The 19794-nt window shown below is 38.7% G+C and overlaps 1 protein-coding gene across 2 annotated transcripts in view; it reads left to right on the top strand.

Moving 5' to 3' along the window:
- Positions 1-19794, top strand: part of astn2 (astrotactin 2) — a 240246-nt gene that overhangs the window by 27569 nt on the left and 192883 nt on the right. For both annotated transcript variants that reach the window (XM_027282013.1, XM_027282012.1), the window contains exon 2: positions 18536-18723. In XM_027282013.1, coding sequence (XP_027137814.1) covers positions 18536-18723 — 188 coding nt within the window. The remainder of the gene's footprint in view (positions 1-18535; positions 18724-19794) is intronic.

Below are 19794 nucleotides of genomic sequence, written 5' to 3'. Positions count from 1 at the left end.
ATCTCCCTTTAGCTTTAGTTGTGCTTTGAAATTAATCCTAAAATACAATGCCGACATGCTTATGTTAACATTCTAAACATGGCTTACAAAGTACAGCTTAGACTGACTTTTAAAAAGTGGATATCCTGACAAGCTGCAGATGTTCTAAAATGAATACAACGCCTGAACTCAGTTGATTATCGTCTTTCCTCTGGCTTCCAGCCAGGTTAAATTGTGTTGTTATGTTTTTACCTCACTAATGATACAGGTCTGCTGTAAGCACAGATGCATTTTCCATTCACTTTCCATCTATCAAGCAATTTTGTTTTCCGGTAGACTAAGTGAAGAGCCTCAGTGTTGCCGAGAAGGTTTAGACTATTTCTGTATTCTAGTGAGTTTGTTTCTTGCTCTGAAACATGGCACTAGAATATGGCTCTACTGTTACCAGTCTTACACTGCAGTACAAACATCTCACCAATAATAGATTGTAAACTGCCACAAAACAATTCAAATAAAAGTGACACAAGTGGAAAGTAACTACAGCGTTGTCATGATCGTGGGCCTATTAGCACTATTTGTTAGAGGCTCACTGGCATAAGGGACATGATGAATTATGATCGATAAAACAAGTGATGAGTGGCTGATTGCAGCAGCGATCAAAGGGCAAAGATGGGTTGAAGCTATAAAAGAGAAGTTGACATCAAGTGATCATAAGATTGTGAAGCATTACTTTCTTTGGCTCCAAAAGAGAGACAGATTAATAGATATGATTTCATCTTTCTTACAATACCAATTATTTACTATCAGCTGTAATGAAGGAGGTTGGCATGGGACAAGAATAATCCTTGATTCATTGCCTGGCGTTAATATGTGATAGATTTTTTTGTTTCCCAGTTCCTCCCCCAGAACAGATGTCAGAGTGAATATTCATAGTAGCATAGACTGCCAACCTTCTTTCAGTGTACTTGTTGCATGAACTTTTCATGATATTTCTGTCACTTTCCATCAACCATGCCACTGAAGTCTTCATGGTCCTCTCCAGCTTTCCCTAATCTCTTTTTACTTGTTTTGTTGTCAGTGTCGTCAGTATCTAGAGCTGTAAGCTTATACAATACTGAGTAATATTGGAACTGGGTTCATATTCTGACGATAAGCCTCTTAGGCTAATAAAGTATACCATGCCCGCTTATTTCTTTATCTAGAAAGCTGGGAAAAACTAAAAAAGAGAGAATTAGGTGAGATTAAGGTCTTTAGAACTGTTTATGCATTTGACAAGGTGGACAGAGTGCTGAGGATATTGGGGATGATTGAAACATACATATATGATAATATGTGTATACATACATGTTATTATCATCTGTTGGAAATCTATTTTGCAAATGTTCTGGAATATTAGGTTAATTTTTGAAGGAACCAAGTCCTAAGGAAAAAATGCTGTTCCTACTTTTTCTTTCTTTTTTTTAATCATCCAACAAGGCTTGTGTCTTCAGCTATAGCTCTGTGAGGCTGTGCATAGATGCAGCAATGCTTCTAGCTAAATGGTGAGGCCAGCGTGCTAACATAGTCACAATGACAGCATGCTCATGTTAAGAACGTATATTGTTTGTCAATGCCAAAGTTCAGCATGTAAGCATGCTCATATTTGCTAATTAACACACTTTCAGGTATTTCACTAAATTAAAATATTCAAGACCCTTCACAAAACCACAAATGTAAATCCTATGGTGGCATGGAAGTGACTATACAAACAGGCTGACATTCGATAGAGCCATGCTTTTAGCATTGCTAAAAAAAAGATCATTTCACATTACTATATTTTGGCTTCAATGTGCCATCACTGCTCAGAGTGTGTAAAATTGTTGTTTGTCAAGCTGTTAGACCTCCCTTTTGTGAAAATGGCAATCGAAATTATGATGGTACCTGAACCTGACAGACATTTCCCTTTTCTTTATCTTCCTATGACACTTGGACACATGGTTGATGCCTTCTAAGTCATGCAAGTTAGGGTTTTTGGAGTCTAAAAACATTGTGTTGGCCTTGCAATTTCAAATTGAGCTTGTCAAATGATAAATATAATGAGAGAATACGTTCTTCCCTCAATTCATACAACCTGTGACAGCAAGTGGATATTTGTATGTAAAATTAATAACATATGAGTCACCTCCGTGGCCATGCACAGCTCATTGAAAATGTGGTTGCAGAGCACTCAGTGCAAGTAGTTCACAAATGTGCTAATTTGACTGAATTCTTAACTGAGTTTGGAAGATTTTCATTATAAAGCTCCATCACTTCTCATGCTCCTACAATTAAGTCCTCCAACAACTCCTAAACTACGTAATCACTATAGGAACATCATTTTTTATCATAATATCCACCCTTGGACGTTGAAATATAGTTGTCTAGTCTGAAACATCTACCCAATTATTTAGTTGGACTTGGAGGTAATCTGCAGCTGTGTGAAATGAATCCTCAAAGGTACCATGTAAGATGTTCTAACATGGTACCATGTTAGTATTTCTAACATGGTATCATCTGCATACTGTAGATGTTCTAACATGGTGTCTTTGATGATTCACTTCACACAAAATAGATCTAAATAGATCTAGAGTAGATCTATTTTGAATTATCAGGTGAACATATTTAAATATTCAATATATCTGAATTCCCAGAAACTGTCGTATGCTTGGTTTAAGGTTGACAGAGGTTAAGCAATTGAAATTGAATTTTCTGGCAGACTGTAGATTGTGGATCCGTTGTTGGTCTATGATGGGACATGGACAGACAATAAAAGTCAGATACAACATCCACCACCTACACGTCCACATTATTGCCTCAATATATGAGTACCAATGCTACTTCCTGCATGGGCCTTTGCATCACCCAAAATGGACATTTTTACTAGGTATACCGGGCTAGTAATGTCTGACTCAGAATTTATTTCTGTGAAACAGTGCAGGGCTTTTTTTTCCTAAGGCTTCACACAAACCCAAAGGACATGACCTAATACTTGTATGGTCTAGTCCCAGTTTTCTCTTCTTTGTAACAAGCTCTCTGCTAGTTATAGGGCTCGTGGCATTACTAGTCTACAAGGAATTAATACAAGTAACTCTGGCTCTTCCTGATCACATAGTCATCTACATCTTGTAGCTAGTTGACATTAGTTGGGTAAAGAGTGATTTTTCGAGTATAAAGACTAATCCTTAGAAATTAATACTTGAAAATGGAATCTCCAGAATCATTTTGCTGGTAACACAAACATCACCACAGTGGAATATTTGTTAATGCATCAATGAGGTGAATATCCAACAGTCTGAGTTATAAGGATCCACTATGCACATTGTCAGTTTCCCTGTGTGATTCTCTCATAAGTAAGACAGTACTTGACTTATGATCGTGTACATCCACAGTCATACACTTATTGTGTCGCAGGTCATGAAGCCAGTTAAAGTGAACACGTTAGACACAGCTGGGCCACGACGCCTTACAGTGCACCACTGATTTATATCCAGTGACAGGGGACCCAACTCAGCATGCCAATGGCATTACCATCATTAATCAGGCAAGACACTGCCATGCCCACAGGAAATTAATTAACTCTTAAAAATCAGGATAGGCTCATTATTTATAGTGGCTAATTTAACGCAGGACTGTGCATGTCTTGTTGTACCATATAAGCCTACATTCACAGATGAAGAGGGATATTCATGTGTCAGAAGAGTAAGGCGGTTGAGACGGAGGAACGGGAAGATTGAAAAATAGTGCTTTCTAAAGCAGTCAGCGCCACTATAGTGTCTTGCACTGATTTTAATTAGTGTGATTTTTCAGCTTTGAATAACTGTCAGTGCTCCAGATGAACAGTTTTAGCGGCTTAGAACACACTCCTAAATGTCTGTTCATGACTTGCATCAGTGCAGAACACAGGACCTTATGAAATGGCACCGCTTCTTTTAATATAGGGAGCAGTAGCTCTAATTGCTGGCGCTTAGCCATGACTCTGTAGCAGTCATAAAATGCAGTTGATCAGATTTGATTGCCAGATCCTGTTTCTGAACCTTCTGGATATATATATACACAGTGTGTGTATATATATATATATATATAATAGATATATATATATATATATTATATATATATATATATATTGATATAATATTATATTATAGATAGATATAGATGAAGTATTTTTTTTTTTTTTTCCTGCTCTGATATTTCCTTTTGGTATGGGACTGCTGCTGTTTCAAGGACTTGAGAAAGGGCTTAGCATAATGTTCTGGAATGGCTAACAACAGTCAGTGCCAGTCTTGGACACTTTGTGTGTCCAGCTAAATCCAGTGGTTAAGTCCCTTTGGAAGCACACGTAGTCCCCAAGATTGAATCCTACCAAATTTCTTTGCCTTTTCTCATACATTCTGCTTGATTTAACTTACCAATTGGAGTACAACGTAGTAAATAAATCTCACTCTTATCCCTCTTTCATTCATCTTTTCAGTTGAATCACCTAGCACACTTTTTATTTATGCATACATTTATACAAGTTATTGTAACCCACCATTTGTGTATTGCAGATTCACCCTGCCATCTCCTATCACAAGTTTAGTTGACAAGACAGGAGCATAGCCATTTATGGTCATGTGAACAACAGAATAATGTTTTTGCTAGTAATGTTAATTTGTGTGGTATCTAAGGTGTTTTGGTTAAATATGTTGATAAAAAATGCAAATAATTCTTTAGAAACTGTAAATGCTGTAAAAAGGTGTTCATCATATTTATTTATGGAAACATTAGGCCTAATGGCTACAGGTTTTAAAGGGGCTGCCTCGGCCCTAGTCAGTCTTGACTGTTTATAGAAAAGGTAATATCTGTGGGATGTGTGGGATTTCTTTTTCTTTTTTGGTTTGCGTTATTGACAAGTGGACTTGCATATTAAGTTGTCTTATTTTATATACTTTTGCTTGTAAATATTGTCACTCTTGGCACCTTGGGAGGCTGGCAATGAATCACACCATCGGTATTCCGTGACACCTGGTGTAATTTTTGAGTTTAAAATTGAACCTCATAACAAATAATAAAAATGTGCTTTTCTCTTGTCTGAAACTCTAAAAGTACATCAGTATTTCATCATGTTAAGTATGTCTGTCAGAATAAATTTGAACCATAGTGATAATGCATTTGTGTGTTCAGAAAATAATAATAAAGAACATTTATTGCATATCCACGTCAAAAATTGCAGTGCTAGTTCAGCATGTACTTGCGTGGGAGGAATCCTGTGAGGATGGGTTTGGGGTCATGGGAAGGTTTATTTTGTCAAGTACAACAAAAGTACAAGGATGTATGTTCTTGTACATACTACAGTAGAGCCAACTATGAACATGGTGTTCAGTTGATAAAAGAAAAATACTGACTGCTGAGTTGGGAAAAGGGTAGCTAGGGCTGTGTGTTGACAGCCAAAACTACATTTTGTTAGAAAGGTAAGACCATGCTGAGCTACTGACTGACAACAAACATACCCCTGCAGGAGTAAAGGGGTATAAGAGGGAAGAGCATACTGGTCACAAAACACATCCAAGGTTAACATGGTAATGGACAAGTAAATGTCAGATGACTCAAATTTTACCAAGAAAATGAAATGCACATGAAACACAACACTTAGAGGGAGAGAGGAACGGAGCCAGACCTGAAAACCTTTTAAGTATTTGAAGACGGCAGCGGCAGAGGCTGTGCCCTGTAACCAGCAGCCGAGGGAAACATGGAATGGAGACTGCCAGCAATGACTACACATCAAAAAAGTTGAGGCAAAGATTTATGAAACATACCAATGAAAAAATGCACAATAATGGAAGAGCTGCACATAATTCTCAGGCTTCCAGCACTGTGTGAGGCAGAATGGTAATCTCTTCAGTTTGGAGAATGGTAGCCACCTGCCAAATATTGAATAATTGTTTAAATCAAAAGTTGCAATTTCCCGGAAGACCTGCAAATGAATGGGGTGTGAGTGCAAGACATCTTTGTCAATACCTGTTTACATGTAGTCTTGCTCCTCTAATTATCTAAATAAGTCAGAATGAAATACCTCATGATCTGAAATATATAAATATATATATTTCATTTTAAATGGGTGGCTTAAAATTCATAATTCATCATTTAGACTACTCTAATAATCTGTGTGCACATGTTCACTCATTTCTCAGAGGAATGTATTTTTGTCAGAGCAAACATTTTTGAATAAGTGATGTTTACAACTCTATGCCCTCTATTTAGTGATTATGCCCCCCCCTCCAAAAAAAAAGAAATGAAAATGACGCTTCAGCACAAAAAGCACAGCAGTAAACCAATAATGCTGCCAAACTTCCATTGCAGACTCATCTTTTCTAAAAGTTTACCCATGATAGAGCATCGGATCAGTGTCTGTAATGACTAACTTTTCAAACGCTTGACATGGACGTCATTAAAGCATGCACTATTATAGTGACCATGCTGTTACAGGCTACAGAACCAGAGAATAGTGGCTCAGGATCCACCTTCTGGTTGAGACTGATTAAGACCTTCATGTATGTCAGCGTCAACTCTGTGCCAGGAAGAAGATGGATCCTGCAAGCAGCTGGCAAGGTGTCAAGCTCATCATGTCAAACTAGATCAATCCCTGTTAAGAAGAAAATAGTCACAGGCTGATTTCACTTTACCTTAGCAAAGTTTTCAGTGCCAGTACTATGACAACATTCATTAGGGGCCACAAGAACAGCTCGAGGGACACAGCAGCAATCCAGGGATTATGCCAAGACCTGAATTGCTGGCTGAGATCTGTCAACATCTACAGACTTTTCTGAAAGTTTAAGATATGGCTCAGCCAGTATGAGATTAACCCAGATCTGTTCTTGGCCTGCCCCATGAGCTATGTCCACAAAGCACCTGTCTTAGCAGTAAAGTATCGCTAGAAGGGGCTGAGATTACCAATGCACCTGTGTACTATCAGTCTGACACTTTTTCAGGACAGGAACAAACTTTGGTGGAACTTCAAGACCCTGGAGGAGGATGTCATAGTTACACATATGAGGATGGATGCAGTAGGAACAACCTAAAAGCAGAGAGGAAATACTAGAGAAGTACGAAAATCAGTGTAGACATCAAGTACAGTAGAAGCAATGAAGCTCACTGAGTCAGACCAATGACAGTATAAAGAATGGACAGAGCATGAGTGACGATTTCCGAAGTGCCACTGAAAATATTCTGCGTTGCTGCCATGTTGGCTGTACTGCTTCTTCCGCCTCCCGGCTAATCTAAATAATTGCAAAGACGTAGATCACCAGTGGACCTAAGGTGGAGCGAATTATGACTGGGTGCTCTATCAAGCCTTCTATAACTGCACCTACCTGTCAATCAAAGCAGCCACGATGTTAATTATGTGCAACTTTGAAAGGGAGTTAAAGAATAAACACTCAGTACAGTACAATACAGTTGTCATTAATGTGGAAATTAGCTGAAATTGTTTTTTGTACGGTTTATTCCTGCTGTGAAGTTGGGCATTTTAATACGGAGGCTCATGGATATTGACTTACTTCTGGAGCCTGCCTCCAGCGGCTAGTATTGCAGTTTTTAGCACTTCCACTTTGGCTTTGTTTCTCGCCCACAGATTACCGCTTGGGTTAGACAGCAGAGGCTTAAGTCCAGGCAGAGAACGATAATACAACAGAACAGTGCCTGAACCAAGTGGGAGTTGGCTGTCGGCATCCCATGTGGTGACCCTTGACAGCCATGACATCAAATCCTTGACCAAGCTATTTGTGATTTTCTCCTGTGCAACCACATACTGGCAAATGTGGAAAACGTCCCAGTTGAATTCCCAGTATAAATTCCTCCTTGACCAGTGCACTTTTCAGTTGGGTACACTTAACACATTATGGTCTGTTGTTACAAAGCCATTTTTGCTGGCACTGTAACCAGGACCCACGCAGGATAATAGCAGAAGCCGGACTGTCATACTGAGATCAGTGTGACCAAGATGGTAGAGCTCCTAAAACAGAGCTCCTGCCAGCATCATTAGAATCTTAAGCCAAAATCTATATCAACCTCTAAGCTTCGGTCAATCCAAACTTTATAAGCTTGTGGATTTCACACAGCTTCAGTAAACAAACTCTGTTCAAGTTCAAATGATAAATTGTTTTGGCCTCAAAGCCATGATGAATCTGCAGTCTCTTGCTTAAATGTTACCTGACTTTAAATGGGTCCAGTGGTACAGTTCAATATGATAAAAGTTACCGGTAATACTTCTTAAAATGGCCTGCTGTATTATTGATTTATCCCTTTACAACATTGACTTTTTCAGCCCTTTATGAAGTCTTACTTTATTCATAACGTATTCAATCACTGATCTTTTTGTTGAGACAATGACATTTGACCATTTACCTAGTATTTCATCAGAAGTATGGGATAAATACGCTCTTGTTTCATATGCATTCTCTCTATAATAAAATACCACTGCCATTAAGTTGACTGGTAGAAAACACAATTCCATGGGCAACATGTGAAACAGTTGATATTTTTACTGGTGCTATGCAAATCAAAGTGATTGTTACATCTGTGGTTTTAATAAATAGCCCTAAAAATGGAGGTGATGCATTTTTTATTTGTGCTACAGATGTTTTTTTTGCAGCAGGCTAAGTAAATATCCCCTGGATTTAACAGAAAGAAAATGACATTGGTTCTCATTCAGCTCCGTTGAGGACATTCCTTATTACATATCTTGAGGGCACAGAGCTTTTTTTGTAACATCAACATCTTTGCAGATGCATTTGTTTTTATGTTTAGTCTCATAGGCACAGGTTGACATGAATGCTGCAATGCAGTCTAAATGCACTGTGTCGTTGCATTTGACTCTTCTTTTTTTCCGACTGAGGTCTCAATTGAAGAGGCCAAAACAAAGGATTAGTCAATCTTAATGTGTACTATTACACCTGAGCCTCCCACTTTGGCACCAGAAGACAACCCCCATCGGTGGACAAGCTTTACATTATATAAAGGGAGACTGAGAGAGATGTGAAATCAGAATAGGTCTTGTTAATGGGATTGTCGTGTTTTAGAAGAAGTCTATGCACTCAGCAGATAAGGGGACTGTTTATCCTGTTAATGTGTCACTTTAAATACATTAGGAGTGGGAGGTCTCCTGATTTTTTTTTTTTCCTTTTTTTTTTTCTGGCACTGTGCCTCACTAATCCTGAAGAGCGCAAGGGACAAAGCATTTATAGATCCTCACATAAATTACACTTGTTTAAATGTTTTTTAGTGGGTTAATGATACAAAATTGTATTCTGACTTAATTGGATACTGAAATCTGCAAAGGGACGTTATTTTGAATATGGAATTAAAAGATTTCAAAGCTGAGCTGACCTTGATCAACAATGGAGGCATATAGTACGTAGGCGCATGTGCATGGAAAGCACACACAAACACACACACACACACAGACACATGGACGATGACACACACAACAGAATGTATTCACTGCTAATGAGAGATAATCCACTATGCCACAGCGGGACCAATGGCATGCAGCTATTTGTTTATTCTATTTACACTGTCACAACAGGTTCCCAGAGGTCTTAGTCCCACTATAAAACAAATGCTATCCTGTAATTCATTGCTTAGTTTGCACTCGTCTTTGTTGGTAAACTATGTAAGACAGTGTTAAGCAACATTTCTGGATAGCTAAGTTGTAGTTTTAGTAGTTAAAATTTTTATTGGATTTTTATTTTCGGTTTCTGCAGGAGTATGATGCGTTATATGGCTGTGACTTTCAATTAACTTCTGGGATGTTTACCGGGGATAAACAAGGATGAAATATCTGCTTTCTTTAAGACACTCACTGCGACTTCCTAATACTGTTACTGCCGCACCTTGGGTTGTGTGTTCTGAAGTCATAAGTCACCTTCTCCTTCATGCTGGGAGGCTCACTGGCGGTGTCTCTGAAAATATGATTGGTTTTCTGTAGGAGGTGGTCAGTGCGCAGTCCAACAGCTGCCACTGTGATTGAACGCGGTAGGAGCTAGCGTGGGTGTGGACATCAGTGATAAGGCCTGAGTGGCGCTGGCAGGGCCTCTCGTTAGCAGGAGATCCTTCACGGGACCCCACTAAGAACTCAAAGGGCAGAGTTGGTTTCACTGTCTCTAATCCATTACTCCTGTGCCACTGATGTTAACTAGAATGGCTTTTTTCTTCACATACTGTATGCACAGCAACAATAATTTAGAATGAACTGCATTAGTCACTTTAAATACTTTTAAGACAGTCTGGCAGTGACTAACTCAAGGGGAAAAAAGAAGTTACATTCATAAAGTACCTTAAATTAGTGACTAGTAAGACTATTAGTGGTGGTGGAGAGAGTGCTAGTTAGACATTTCATCTTGAGAAAATTCAGCTGTAAATGTATATTGAGTGGCCTCTGCAGTGAGGAGCATGTGGGGAAGTGAGGTGAAAAACAGGTCATCCAGTGAGACCGGTGTTGAGTCAACAGAATTGGATCCTACAGTGCTGATTAAGCTGAGAGGTATAGTGACAGCAGTCTATAGTGCTTAGAAGTCTGAATGAAGGAGAAAATACTGACAGTGTTTTGTTTTGTTTTTTAGCTTGTTTTTGTTAATTTTACAACTTGGATATTCAATATAAATCCCAGTACTAGATGTTAGATTATTATTAGAACTGTTAGAATAATGGGCATCTTAAAGCTCAGAGCACTGTGAGTGTTAGTGTTTGTACCACAGGTGGATTGGACCTCAGGAGAGAGGAGGATTTCCAGTCCAGGGCGTGGGTTAATGCTGAAGAGGAGCAGAACCTGTGTCGTGCCAGAACCAGAGCTGAGCAAGTGGGCAATATAACCTACAGACATGATGACAGAGGCAACAAGACTGAAGAGGACGTTCACAGAGGAAGCTAAGAAGAGGAAAGGAGAAGAAGCCACTGGAAAAAAATTAATCTAGGAGTGACCTTTAGTTGCTGATGAGAGATTCATGATATAAAAGGCTGAGCTGGGCTTCTTGCTGTTGGACTAATAAGTAATATTAACTGGCTGCTATGTCTTGTGTTGCTCAGTATTATTATTTTTTTAAATTAAAAGTTATATAATCATAACAAATATTCGACAGTAGTATTGCACTCTCAAACGGCTGGTGCTAAATCACAAAAAACAGATGAAAACCCACAAAAGCAAAGAGCAAAATGAGAGAAAGAACTGTACTTTTCCCAAAGCATGCCACCGTTTTTTGATTTTTATTTGAGTTTACAGACAGCCATTGAATTTAGATAATAGGTTTTGTTGACAATTTCAAACTTGCCTGACAATGGTATTCTATCACAATGGACACAATTATGCGATATAACTATGTGTCGGTAACGTGGCTGAAAGTGTAAAACATGCACCAGCCTTTTCAAAGGCTTGGTGTTGGGGTATTTTAAGTGACACTCAAAATCTGCCTTTGTGCTATTTCGTACCAGTTATTTTACACCAGTTCTAAATTGGAAATGCTAATTTGACTATATAAGGAAATTCCTCTTCTTGATTACTGAAATCCAAAATACCTAAATTTGCAGTGAAAGTGGTGCTTAACCTCAGAAAAGTCTAGTCATATAGCAAAATGTAATTACACAATAATGTGCAAGGGAAGTTGGTCTCACATGACTAACCGTTTACTGCAATGCAGTAGTTATTAAGCCCTAGAATCAGCTAATGCTGATTTGGCTAGTGCTGGCTGAAAACAAGACAACAGTGAACTTTCAGCTTGTCCATTGAAAGACAGATTTAAAAAATAAATAAATAAATAAATAATAAATCTCTCTTTGTAGAATATTTTTGGATCCTCATGGGGATTGAGGGGATGTTCAGGTACGCGTTAACTGAGTTAACTTGGGCAGGTGATAACAATTCAATTTGACTTTTCATTTACATCAAAGAATTTCACCAAAATGTGGCACTCTGTCTTTTCCAAATAGATTTAGGCATGGCTCATTGATGGTGTGAAAAGAACATGGTCCACCTTCTAGGATACCGAAGCATTTCAACAGACGCACACTTATATGCATAATATCCCACTGTGTGTCAGGCTAGTGTAGATAGCACTGTTATGTTTCCTGGAAAAAGAAAAAGGAAAAAACAAGTCTTGATGCATTTTTAATTGGTTTCATTTTCATTGGTCTTAATGTGAATGCCAGCTATTTCATTAGTGTTTGTAATGAGACGTTGGGGTGGCATTTAGTTGCATGGGTGTTAAAATAAAAAGGAGAACCCTGCATGCCTTTTTGTATCTCATCCTGTATTTGCCTAAATATTCTATAGCTCCCATCAGGTCATTATAAATGGCAATGGGGACAATTAGCATTTTTGAAATGGGAGGATGTGACACCAAGATCATTTAGTAGCTAATGAAAGATGTTATTTTTTCCTTCAATTTGTTTGTTTTGCTGCTGATGAACCATTTTCATCTGACAGTAGTGTGAAGTTTAACATGTAGAATTTTCCATTGTCACAGCTGACAGACGTTTTGAAGCGGGATTTGAATGTCGAGGCGGTATGCTAATATTCCTGAACACTTTTGATGAGTGTCAGACTGATAAATCCCCTTCCCCCTTCTGTCTCTTCCTCTCTGTCTGCTTGTCTCTCTCTTTCACATACTCTCACCTCTCCTTTTCTGTCCTTGCTTTCATTTTTGGGCTGAGACATTTGAAACCAATGAATCTTACCTCCATCCATCTCTCATATGAATTATTGAATATTCATCTGCCTATTGTGTTGTCACAAGACATCCATACTATAAGCAGCCAGAGCAATGGGATGTGCTGTGCAGTCAGTGGAAGACGGACGCGTTATGCCACGTATGTAATGACAGGCAGCAAAGTGCCTTTAGGGTGCCAACTTTCATCATCGTAAATGTTGATGACACGGGCTTGTTGCCGAGCTGACAAACTGTCAAGAAGCTGTCAGGCTTGCACAATCACTGACTCTTCGCTGCTATGATCACCTTTAAACTGATCAATGCCAACCATTTGGGAATGTGTGTTCCTGTGTGGGTGGGCCGACAACTGTGTATGTATGTGCATGTATGTTTGTCAGCTCCTAGACACAGGAGTTGTCCTAGACACCTGTTTTGAACTCTTATCTGCCATCTGTCACACTGTTGGAGGCAGCGCAACCTTGACGGTGATCAACACAATCACAATAATAGCAAGCCACACTCCGATGATGCTAAAATGAAGATAAATATGTTGTTTAAAAAATAAATCTGTTCATGAGAGTAATATTCAATGGCATATATTGTTGTTGTAGTTTGAATTCAAGGGACACTCCACTTCCCGTTAGAACAAAATTTCAGACAGTGAAGTATCTCCAAACACAGACTACCATTCCCCTAGCTGGAAATAAGAGCAGTGGGGATTGAACTGAAAATGTATTCAGGTAATACATTTCGGAGATGGTCCATTGACACAGAATTAGATTTTGACTCTGTGGGCTCGTAGAATTTTTCAGACATTCTATTCAAATGAGTTCCAGCTGTGATTCAGAAAATATATCCGTATCCCAGTAAAATCACCATGGGTCCCATCGTAGTGTTAAAGGAGTTTTTTCCGTTACTCGCAATCAGTGGAGCAGCTCCAGGATTTGTCTCAGGAAAACATCATTACGATTCCTCTCCCTCTTGCTCAGCGTAACGAAGAACTAATCCCTACTAATTCAAATGCTGAAATGTTGGAACAGCAAATGTATATTCAGTGTTAGGGTGGATTTTACTTTTAAAGGTCCAGTGAGTAAGATTTAGGAGGCTCCTTCCCAAATACGACAGAAATGGAATATAATATGTATGACTATGTTTTCATTAGTGTAATAAGAACGGTATTGAAAATAAGAATCATTTATGTTTTGAGGCTTTTGTATCAACAGACACCATGTTTCTACAGTGTTTTATGAAGGAATGGAACGCTGGCTCTAGATAGGCAATTCTGTGTTTCTACACATCTCGTGGGCACCGTAGTTTGTCGTTCACGCTATGGAGGAGAGGGTAAGGTGGGGGGGTTGCAACCAGCAACTGCATCGCCATTAAATCAATAAATGAAATCCCTAAATTAATAAGTACATTAGCTTTGTAGAACTTTTAACTTTGAAGAAGTGTGAGATAAAGTACATTTGTCAGTGTACGCTTGGTCTTCACAGCTCGCTTGTTGAAAACAGCTGCCTTCTGTGAAGCGAAACAACTAGCAAGATGGCAATTAGATCTGATCGCTGAAATCTACAATGATGATGGATATCTGCACAAAGGGAAGCAAACAAACACCTGGTTTAAGGTGACACAGATCACTTACTTAACACATGTTCATGTTTATCATTGGTTCACTGAACAGTACAACAGTTTGTCTGGCTCAGTGATCAATGATGATAATCAAGGTGGTCTGGGTTTAATTGGAACCTGCAACATGCAGTTACAGTACTAAAATCAGTGAATGTAATTCAGGTTTGATAGAGGTGACAGACTGGATTTGGAAGAAAAAAAACACTATTTAGTTATGGTTTGATTGTTAAAGCCAACAACAGATGTATGTTCACTTATGTGATGTTCTTCTGCAGCTGATTTAATTTCTCCTGGTTAAATGAATGTGAAATATCCTGGTGCAAATGAGTAAAACGTTGTCTTTTGTGTCATTCCAACATGAATTCAGGATACAAGCATTCTGGGTTAGAGTTGTATGTGGGCTGTGAGCAGCCTCTTCTCATCAAATATCCAACTGTGTGAGACTGTGCTAAGTGGAAATCGCTTTTGCTCAAGGCAAAATTTGAAGAATGTGAAAACCACAGTCTGAACTCTAAAATTGAACTTGGCATTTTTAGCCAAACCTTGCAAATGATAGAAGAAAGGATGAAAGATCTTAAAGGACAGACAGATAAAATAAAAGCGATGAAGAAAAACACAGCAAGAGTGTGCACTTATGACAATCACCAGCTCATGCAAAAAGCATTCTGCTATCGTTGAGTGTTCAGCTCCTACAGTGAGGGCATAGCATAGAATAAAAAGGCCTTCTGTCCTGATTGTTATGCAACTTCATGAGAAGTAAAAAGGGACTAAATAAAGGTTTTCATACTTTCCTACCTCAGGTATATATTTAACTCATCCACCAACTCATAGATGGCTGCTCACTAAAGATCAGTGATCCATATCATCAGTCAAAGATGAAAAAACTTCTTTGAACCACTTAGTCACTCAATAAAGAAAGCTTTCATTGTCATCCAAAGAAGAACAATTGGGAGAAATATATACAGTGCAAACAGCATAGATTTACACAATCAGTTATCCAGTTGTGACACATTTAGAGTTGCTTTCAAGCTCCACAGCGATAGACTGCTGCTACTATTTTCAGAAGCTTAGCATACATTTTTATTTCATAAAGCAGTTTGTCCAGGTCATTTTTAATCATATGAAAATACACTTGCACAGACTGAATATGAACTATCTTGCTTGCAGTTGATATAATTTTGAAAACCTGACCTGTTGGTGCAATTGGACACTGGAATACTTTTAAGTTTTTTGTTCTGCTAAAGAGCAACCCTTTTAATGCAAGAAGCAGGGGAATTCACTAATCTTCTCCTGACATTACTGTTTCCTAAAAGCTCATCATTGCAATGTTCTTCAGCAGATGAAATGTCTCACATTACAGAATATTTGAAAATGGCTAACACTAAGAGAGCTACACTATCATTCCACAATTTCATAACTTCAGCAAAATGAATGCATAATATTGCTGGTTATATCTTTGTCAATGGCTGCTTGCAAGGTAGAAAATGAATTGAAAACCTCTGCAATAATGTAAAGTACACTATTTATTTATAGTTGGAACCAAACAATACAAAATCACCCGGTGTGGTCCCTTGATTCAGATAAATGGATGATGCCACAAAAGCCGGTCTCCCACCTTTTTTGTTGTTTAAGCAATTTTGAATAATGTGACAGCCACAACGTTTTTTTTGTCTTCATCTTTATGGCCACAATGTGGATAACCCCAAAAACACAAGTACTTCAAATAAGCTGTTTTACCCCGTAAGGATTCAAGCAGTGTGATGCATCACCATTTCTCTGTGATCAATATAATTAAGGGAGACATTTTTTTAGGTCTATGCAATGTTCAGTACAGCATTCCTTTGGGTTGTCCTTGGACTTGGGATACACTGTTGTGCTGACACGCTTGCCGGGAGCATACTGGCTTTACTCACACACATGCAGTAGACACATATCCGCACAGTCATGCACACATACACATTAATAATGTTCCTCCTAATGAATTACAAGCAGACCTTGAGGCCATACACCTATATCCCAGTAACGTCTGGCTTGGTGCCCAATGACAAGCCTCATAGCACAAAAGACAAGGACACACACACATACACCACACACACACTGACACAATCCTTTTGTCTTTAAATAGCATGCTTACTGAGCTTCCTCATATGCATAACAATCGCACAAAGGTAGGTAACAACCCTAGAAACTCTATTACTGTCCATCCATCCTGCAATGTGATGGCTTCTATTATTGCAGGAGTCACTTTACGGTTTATCACATGAATACTCACTTTTAATTTGGATCAGACTAAGTGTTAGCTTTAAATAATTCAGATTATGCACAAGACTATCTGAAAATCAACATAAAGCATGTGAGCAAAGTGCCAAGGTAAATTTGACAGGAGCATGATAAGGTCTGTTTAAAACCCTAACAGATGGCAGGAGGCACCTCACTGTTGGCCCAGCAGACGAAGCTTTATCTCTCGTCAAGGTGAAAGGTCAAGCAGTGTGTCTTCAGCCCGCAGATTAAACATAAAGAGTTGAATAGGCAGCAGTTATGGCATTTAAGTGTTTCACACCCCACAAAATTTTATCATAAGCTGTAGTCAGCAAAAGTATAGAACACCTCACTATTACTGTACAAGAGGGAGGATAAGGGAAAGTGTACTTTCACAGGGAAGGAGAAGGATCCACATAATGTGTACTTTGGCTTAATACTGAAATAATCAATGGTCATTGATTTTGATGATTTGTCACTATTTTAATTATTTGATGTATTGGAAAAATAATAGGGAAAAGGATAGAGGAGAGCATAAGGAATATAAATGGTAATTGCAGCCCTATGTGACTATACTTAATATTCCGCAGTAGTTAATAGAGTATAAATAGCAAGATGTCTATCTGTCTTATATATGTGTGTCATTTTTTAAGAGGATGTCTAATTTACACGGTCCTTCCTTGCACCTGAGGGGCCATGGCACTATTGAGCATAGCCCTCATAACCCTCCCCAGCTGTCCATGTCCTCTGACCCAGAGTCAGTGGGTTAATAACCAGCTACAGCGAAAGCCATTTGTCATTTGCTACCTGCCACTGATAGAAGATGTCAGCAGATGTCTATGCCCTTGTCACCCAGCCACATGACAAACACTGTATCAAGCCTCGCAATCTGAGGCTCCCCGAGGCTTCTTAGTACTCCTCTACTGAACAACCACTCCCACTTGATAGCATTAGATTCTTGTGCCATCATCCATATAGAGATAAACCTGTGATCTCCCTGTTTTTTATATATATATATATATATATCATATATATATATATATATATATATCTTTTTTCATTGCCCCATGAATTACTATTGGGTATGTGTTTGTTTTGTTTTTGGTCCTTCTTTATTATTATTATTATTATTTTATTTAATTTTTTATTTTTTTCCCCATTTTGCACATTTTCTCTCTGCTTTGCTTTTAAATGTTTCCAGCTCTTTCTTTGATGTAGGATAGTTAATGCCAGCACCGGCCCGGCGATAATGGATTAATATTGGTAGAAAATGTAGGATGATTTATGCAGATAGGAAAAGGACATGAAATGGTGGGACAGAATTTCTACAACTGCTTTGGACATGTGATTTTAATCGGGCTTGATGAATCCATTGTCTTCACATTTGTAAAGGTTTTTTATCTGTGTTTCTTGTCTGACTAAAAAAGAGGAGTGTAAATAAAATGGATATTAACTGGGATAAGTATTTCCCATCTGTGATTCATTTTGTCCAGGATTGAAATGCTGTATTGACTGTGATGGCTGAAACATTTGCAATGCTTGCCACTTATTAATTTTGAATTTAGACAAATCTCTCACTAACACCATGGGTGAAAAACTTGTCATGAAGATTTCATCAAAGCAGCTAAGCAATTCAATTGCTTGACAGTAATTCTTACTAAGGCAGCTGCACAAATAACAGCCTAAAAATTCTGTCCGGCTATTCAAGAGTCAAGAGCCTTTCTAGTTGCAGAACTGTGTTGATGTGCATTGAGACAGAGCACTGAATACCAATGCATAACCTGTCAAACATAGACTTTGGTTTATTTTTCACAGGCTATTTCTATGTTTGTTTTTTTTCTTTTAAATGTTCACATAATACAGGTTGGGGAAAAATGTGTACTTTACACACAGTTTAAATGTCAATATCCCATGGATTAAATGCTCATCTCACAAACCCTTTTCCTTTTTTTCTCTTCCCCTGTTCTCTGCAGAGATGTCGGGTACGGGAGAGGATATTTCTCAGGTACACTGGAAGCAACAGTGGTTGGAAAATGGGACACTGTACTTTCATGTGTCCATGACTGAGTCTGAGCTTCTGGCTGAGACAACGCAACCAACAGCCCGGGAGCCTGCTCACGTCCTACATGAACACATGCATCTCCTGCACATTTCAGTTATGGTAAGTCATGAACACATAAGACTACGGAATGTGGTTGTGGATATACATAGAATCAGTCATGAATACATGTAGCATGGCAAATGCATATAGAATCACACCATTGGTGACAACCTTTTGCAGGTAAGTGTGACAGCTTCTATGTTGTCTTTCACAGTGTTTGTGTCGTAACTACAGTCATTCCCTATTAACATAGACATGTACACACACTACAGTGCAGCTGATAACTCACCTAACTTCTGCAGAATTCTTTCACCAAAATATTCTCTCTCACCGTCCCACCTTATGTGGTGTAATTGATCATCCTCTCTCTCCTCTTGCATTTTTTTAAACATTCATTACATCATCTCACCTTTATGGATGTCAGGTGTTTTATCCCTCCGTGTTAACTTATCGTGAATTCTCTCTTGCTGTGTTCTTACAGCTCTCTGCACCTCTCCCCTTTGCTTTCTCCCTGAATTCCAACTTTTTCAGTCTTTCGAGTCTCATGCTTCGCACCTATTCTCTTGTTGACTTTTTCCTGCCTCACCTCTCCTTGCACATCCCACCACCTTCTCTATTTCTGTCTCTCCCCTCATCTCCGTGCATCATCCTCCCTGCTCTATCCTCCTCCGCGTTCTCTTGAATCCTCTTACCTCTCCTGCTCACAGCCCCACCTCCTCCTCTCTCACCCTCAAAACACTTTTGGTGGCACGTTATTTGAAGGGGTGCGCACAATATTGTCATGAATATGCCACAGAAACTGACACATCCATGAATTAAACATTCTGAATTAATATGACTGTTGTGTGTGTGTTAGTGTTATTTGGTTTATGTCACTTTCAGTGGAAAACTAGAGATCTCTGTCCTGACAACTTGACATGGAAGACCATCTAGTGTAATAACACTATGTTATAGTTATTACTGCGTAAACTGTAGTCACTCTATTAAATAAACATTTTATTCTAGGCACTGTCATAAAAGCGTTTGCTTTTTTAAACCTGCCAAGTTTATGACCCCTTTATTTAGTCCCTTTTATCTCCCCAGTGTCATCGAACCAAAAGATCTTTGGAGAAGTCTAAACTTTGCACTAAC

This window comes from Larimichthys crocea, chromosome IX (genome assembly GCF_000972845.2).
Source record: "Larimichthys crocea isolate SSNF chromosome IX, L_crocea_2.0, whole genome shotgun sequence".
In the NCBI taxonomy this organism is placed as follows: domain Eukaryota; kingdom Metazoa; phylum Chordata; class Actinopteri; family Sciaenidae; genus Larimichthys; species Larimichthys crocea.
Note: the sequence above shows the minus strand (reverse complement) of the source record. Positions and strands in the feature narration are given on the sequence as shown.